Source organism: Microcebus murinus, chromosome 6 (genome assembly GCF_040939455.1).
Source record: "Microcebus murinus isolate Inina chromosome 6, M.murinus_Inina_mat1.0, whole genome shotgun sequence".
NCBI classification, from domain to species: Eukaryota; Metazoa; Chordata; class Mammalia; order Primates; family Cheirogaleidae; genus Microcebus; species Microcebus murinus.
This window is the reverse complement of record NC_134109.1, coordinates 4,768,750-4,774,342: the sequence shown is the minus strand read 5'-3', so window position 1 is coordinate 4,774,342 and position 5,593 is coordinate 4,768,750. Positions and strand designations below refer to the sequence as shown.

Here is a 5,593-nt window from a genome sequence, read left to right as displayed (position 1 = left end):
TCTGTCCGAGAACTTAGGCAGCTGGTACCTGGGCGGCAGGCGCACGGGACGCAGGCGGTGGCGGCAGTCTCAGACTCTGGCTCAAGCCCCGCCGCTCCAGACAAGACCCCGCGACTGCGAAAGCGTCCTAGGCAGCTCAGCTCTCCAAACCGGGGACAAACCGCTGCAACCTGACCCAGGCCTTGCCCCGGGGGACACAGCGGCCCAAGGCGAAGGGAGACCTGCTGCCGGCCTATGGGGACCTAGGTCAAGGCACTGCCCCGCCCCGCCGCCCCGCGGCTCCGGAGCCCAAGTCGCCGACCCCGCGCCAAGCGCAGCGAGGTATCAGAAGGTCTTGGACGCGGCGGCAGGGCTGGCCAGAGCTGGCCAGGGCCCCACGTAGTTTGGGAGTTGCCCCGCACCCCTAAAAGCCTCAACACACATTTACGGTTGAAAGTACGCACTTTACGCCTCCGGGCGCCTCCGCGGTGAGTCGGGCCGCCGCGCTCGGGGTCCACGAAGGTGGCTCAGTTCGGGCGCTCCAGTCTCGACGTTCCCGGGGCAGAGAGCAACGTCCGGGGACGAACGGGACGGGTGCGCCCGGCGGCCGGGGCTGCGCTGGGCGAGGCAAGCGGCGAGAGGGGAGCGCTCCGGCGTTCAGGCAACAGCTACCCCTAGTGGGAGAGCCGCCCGGGGCCGGCGCCGCCCCGCGCCCGCTGCCCTGCGCCCCGCGCCCGCAGCGCCCCGCGCCCGGGGCGCTCCTGGGTCGGCTGGAGGCGCAGGGCCGGCGGCGCTCTCCCTGGCCCTCCCGGTCTCCGGCGCTGAGCGCTAACCCGCCCGCGGGCCCTGCCCTCCGCACCTCCCAGCTGGGCCCGGGCGGCCGCTGACCCAGGAACCGCGGCGCCCCGCTGGAAGGAGATGGGACGGGGCGGGCGCGGCCGGAGCGGCGCGGGCTGGAGCGGCGCGCGGCGGCCTCGGGCAGCGGCGGGGGGCGCGGAGCGCGGTGTGCGTGGCGGGGCGGTGCGGGGGGCGGCCGTGTGCGAGGCGCGAGTGTGAGCGCGCGCGGGAGGCGGGCGGGCGGGCTCCGGCAGGAGAGCGGCGCCCGCGGGCGAGCCGGGAAGGCGGCGGGAACCCAAAGTTGCCTCCTGGCGGGCCCGCGTCCTCGGCGGGGCGGGAGCCTGGGCCACGGAGGCGGCGACCGCGGACCTGGACTCCCGCGGCACCTGGGCAGCGGCCCCGCACGAGCGGCGGCGGCGTGGGCGGCGTTGGCGGCGGCGCGCGGGAAGCGAACCGGAGCTCCGGCGCAGCGCGGCGGCCGCCGGGGAGCTCAGCTCAGGTGCGCGGCGAAAGGGGCACGGGCCGGAGCCAGGCCGCGGGGACTCGGGCCGCGCGCAGCGCTGGCCTTAGCCGGAGGACCTCCACAGCGGACGGCCAGGTCCCAGGTCCGGCTCCTGGTCCCCTGCGGCAGCGGCGGCTGGGGTCCCCGCCTGGAGAGAAGGCTGTGGGACCCAGTCCCGCCCCCACTTGCCCCAGGCCGGGCCGCTCCGCCCTCGGCCCGCCTGCGCCCGCCCCCGGCCCACGATTTCTAGGGCATTGGCCACACCGCTGGGTGATCCCTCCGGGCTCAAGTTGCAAGGGGGCGGGCCAGGGCCGGAGGTGGAGTCTCCCGCCAATTGAAGCCGCGGCTATAAATTGAGCTCCCTGCACGGCCGAAGCCCAGATGTCTCGCCAGGCCGCATCGCGGTTGGTGGTCGGCGAAGGTGAAGGGTCCCAGGGGGCTTCTGGGCCTGCAGCCACCATGCTCCGCTCCCTGCTGCTTCACTCCCTGAGGCTCTGCGCCCAGACCGCCTCGTGCCTCGTGCTGTTCCCGCGCTTCCTCGGCACGGCCTTCATGCTCTGGCTGCTCGACTTCCTGTGCGTCCGCAAGCATCTTCTGGGCCGCCGCCGTCGGGAGCAGCCCGAGCCCGAAATGGAGCTCAACAGCGAAGGTGAGGAGGTGCCCCCCGACGACCCGCCAATCTGCGTGTCCGACGACAACCGCCTGTGCACCCTGGCGTCGCTCAAGGCGGTGTGGCATGGCCAGAAGTTGGATTTCTTCAAACAGGCACACGAGGGCGGCCCGGCGCCCAACTCTGAGGTGGTCCTGCCCGACGGCTTCCAGAGCCGGCGCATCCTTGACTACGCGCAGGGGAGCCGCCCGCTGGTGCTCAACTTCGGCAGCTGCACCTGACCACCATTCATGGCGCGCATGAGCGCCTTCCAGCGCCTGGTCACCAAGTACCAGCGCGACGTGGACTTCCTCATCATTTACATTGAGGAAGCGCACCCCTCTGACGGCTGGATCACCACAGACTCTCCCTACATCATCCCGCAGCACCGGAGCCTGGAGGACCGGGTCAGCGCCGCCAGGGTGCTCCAGCGAGGGGCGCCCGGCTGCTCTCTGGTCCTGGACACCATGGCCAACTCCAGCAGCTCGGCCTATGGCGCCTACTTTGAGCGCCTCTACGTCATACAGAGTGGCACCATTATGTACCAGGGCGGCCGTGGCCCTGACGGCTACCAGGTCTCCGAGCTGCGCGCCTGGCTAGAGCGCTATGATGAGCAGCTGCACGGCGCCAGGCCCCGTAGGGTGTAAACAGCCAGTGGACAATTAACTGAACTTGGCGGGCTTGGCCTTCGAGCATTCGAAGCCCGCGTGCAAGCACCCCAAACGAAGTCGTCAAGCTTGGCGAGGCCCCAGGGACTCAGATGCGCTGAGCCACGGATCTCAGGCTGAGTGCACCCTCAGCTACCTGAACACTCTGCTCTCCCCTACCTCCCCAAGACTCTGCTTCCGTGATTGTCTCACTATGCCTGCCGGGCTCACTCCAATTCCCTTTGTGAGCGCAAATGCGGTGCACCCTTGCCTGCGTGTGCCCAGGACTTGCCCCTACAGCACTTCCTCGCACCCACTCCCCAGCGCAGCTTCAGCCGAGCTTCGGGCCGCGCCCCCCACTGCGCAGAGACCTTGGTCGTGTCCACCCGCCCTGAGCGCAGCTGGGTTCCCACAAGCTCTCTGCTCCACTTGAGCTAGTTGCTTGGCACCCACCTGTCGCACGCGCGGGGAGGAGGTGCCCTACTGCTTTTGTGTCTATGTCTTGTTCCTGAGTCGGGGGAGGGGATGGGTTCGGGGTGGGCAGGGTGTTTTCCCCCCTTGTTTTGGTTGCTCAGGAGCCCCACTGCTGATGACGGACTGTCCCTAACTGGTTCTGACCACGGGGTAGTTCTGAATTGCAGGGGACTTGAAGCAGCGCCTAAACCTAGAGGGGAGAGTGCTCTGGGTTTCCGTGAGGAAACCACCTCAAATGGGTGGGTGGGAGGTTGGGGGGTCCAGTGGGACAGAGGAAGATGGCTTGAGAGGAACTGGCAAGGTTTGCAGCGCCCCAGGGAGAGACAAGAGGCTGGGACTCCTGGGGGATGGGCTTGGATGGCGGAGTCCAGGAAAGAGAGATGGGGGAGAGCCTGGGACCCCGAGCGAGGGGAGTCGGGGCAGAGCTGCCGATTGCGGGCCGGGAGGTGGAGGGCCCCTGATTCGAAGGCAATTTGGTGACTCTTTTGCTTGAAATGTTTCCTGTATATAAACTTCTTGTAAACTACAATAATAAAGGCTTGAAGTAAACTGCTTTCTGGGTGCCCTTGGTCCCTTTATTTTCTCTTCCCTCTGAATAGCGGCAGGAATTAAACACAAATCTCTCCCTCGCGCCCCCATAGTGACCCTGGGGAGAAGGGAGGAGGGAAGGAGCCTAAACTGGCAGGGGCCGGCGGAGAGTGGAGCGGGAAGAGGGTCTGCGGCGGCGCCCGGGGCGCCGGTACACTGCAAGCCTGCACCTGGGCCGGGAACTTGGGGGCGGGAGAGGGCGAGGAAGCGCAGCCCGCTGGGTCCTGGAAGGAGGCGGGAGAGGCTAGGGGGTCCTCACTTGCGGCCGCGCGCGCACACGCGCACAGGCGCGAACGGTTCAGCTGCCCCTGCAGCCGCCCGTCTAACTTCTCGGAGCGTCGGGCGGCGTGTGTGGCGAGGGGTGAGAGGTGGTGTGGAGGGCGAGGGGGCTTTCAACCCAGTAGAGCTCCGCTCGCGCCCACGGCGGGAGCCACCGGGCGCCCCGCTCCTCCCTCACGCCCTTCTCGCACCTGCAAAATCGTCTCCCGCCAACCCCGCATGGCTGCTGGGCTCCACGGCAGACGCGCCGTGGCGGGACAGTGCCACCGCTCCAGCAGCAGCTCCTACTGCCGGGCCTGGGGTGCTGCGGAGAGCGCCTCCTGCCCAGGACGCCCGCCCGCCTGCCTCTCGGCCGCATCCCCAAGCTCCAGCCGTACCCTATTGCCACCGGCAACCCGCTCGGGGCTGGGAAGCAGCGACCACAGCGAGGATGAGCAGAGAGAGACCAGAAAGAGGAGGGTGACCAACTTGGGGCGGGGGCGGGGGCTGGGGCCTTTGGCACACACAGGTCCCCCAGCAGTCATGGCTGGCGCCCCCACGCAATCCCCGCCCTCCCCTCTCCCCTCCTGCTCCCAGCGTGAGCGCGGGGTTAGCGCGGGCCGCATCTCCCTCCGCCAGTGACACCTGGAGAGCAAGAGGTGGCGGACAGAGTGAAGGTCGCTGAGCCATAGTGCGCAGATGGGGTGAAGGGACAGGACCGCCGACCGTCCCTGGCTGGCTGGGACAGCGCCTGGGAACCCGGGACCGTCCGGGTGGGCAGGAGGGATACTGCGCGCCCAGGCGCGGGGGCGCTGCAAGCTGGGAACGGGGGTGCGGTAGGCTGGATGGAGGGGACAAGAGACGCCCCTGTTCCGCCATCGCCGCCCCAGTTCTGCGCCCAGCCCCCATGCTGGTCCTAGGTGAAAACTTTTTGGAGCTGACACCCTAAATTTGGGCGCTTTTTTTTGCCTTAAAAGTATCTCAACTGAAAAATAACTTTTAAGAAAAACAATGGCACCCATAGAGTTTTGCATCTTCTCCCCCCAGCGCGCGCTCCTCCTCACCCCGAAACGCCCAGAAGGAATGCAGAGAAGCTCCCCGAGCTCCAGGCCCGCGCGGTGGCCCGGGCTGGGGTTTGGTGCTGCGGAGGAAGTGGAGGCCGGCCGGGGACAATGGGAGCCGCCACTGCGCGCAGCAGGGGATGTTCCGGCCGCTTGGGGTCCCAATTCGCCACTTGGGAGTGTCCTCAGAGGACCCCTCTCCCCGAGGAGCCTTGTGCCCCGAGGGCCTCCTCGGACTTCCCTGACCCAAACTCCAAAGCGCGCTTTTGGGCGCAGCGCGAGGACCTGCGTCTCGGGCCACTCCCCGCGCGGATCAGACAGCTCCAGGTCGCCGCTCCAGGGGAGTCAAAACATGCCTCGACTCCTTTTTTTTTTTTTTCCTTCTCTCTTCTTTGTTCCCCTCCTCCCTTCTTCCTCTTCCTTTCTTTCTCTCTTCCTTTCCCCTCTTTCTTTTCCTGTCTCTCCTTTACTTTCTTCTTTCTCTTTTTCTCTTTTCCTTGAAAATCTCCCCTTGTGTAAAAACAGAAAAGTCCAGAGAAGAAAATAAAACCACCCCAAGGTCACCTGACAGTGCGTGGACTTTCAAACTTGTCTCTCT

General features: G+C 67.1%; 1 protein-coding gene across 1 annotated transcript; it reads left to right on the top strand.

Annotated features, from left to right (window-relative positions):
* Positions 1 to 1,438: 1,438 nt before the first annotated feature.
* Positions 1,439 to 3,635, top strand: DIO3 (iodothyronine deiodinase 3). Its single transcript, XM_012746297.3, has one exon. It carries the CDS (start codon positions 1,700 to 1,702, stop codon positions 2,612 to 2,614), a length of 915 nt encoding a protein of 304 aa, XP_012601751.3. The 5' UTR covers positions 1,439 to 1,699; the 3' UTR covers positions 2,615 to 3,635.
* The last annotated feature ends 1,958 nt before the right edge of the window (positions 3,636 to 5,593 follow it).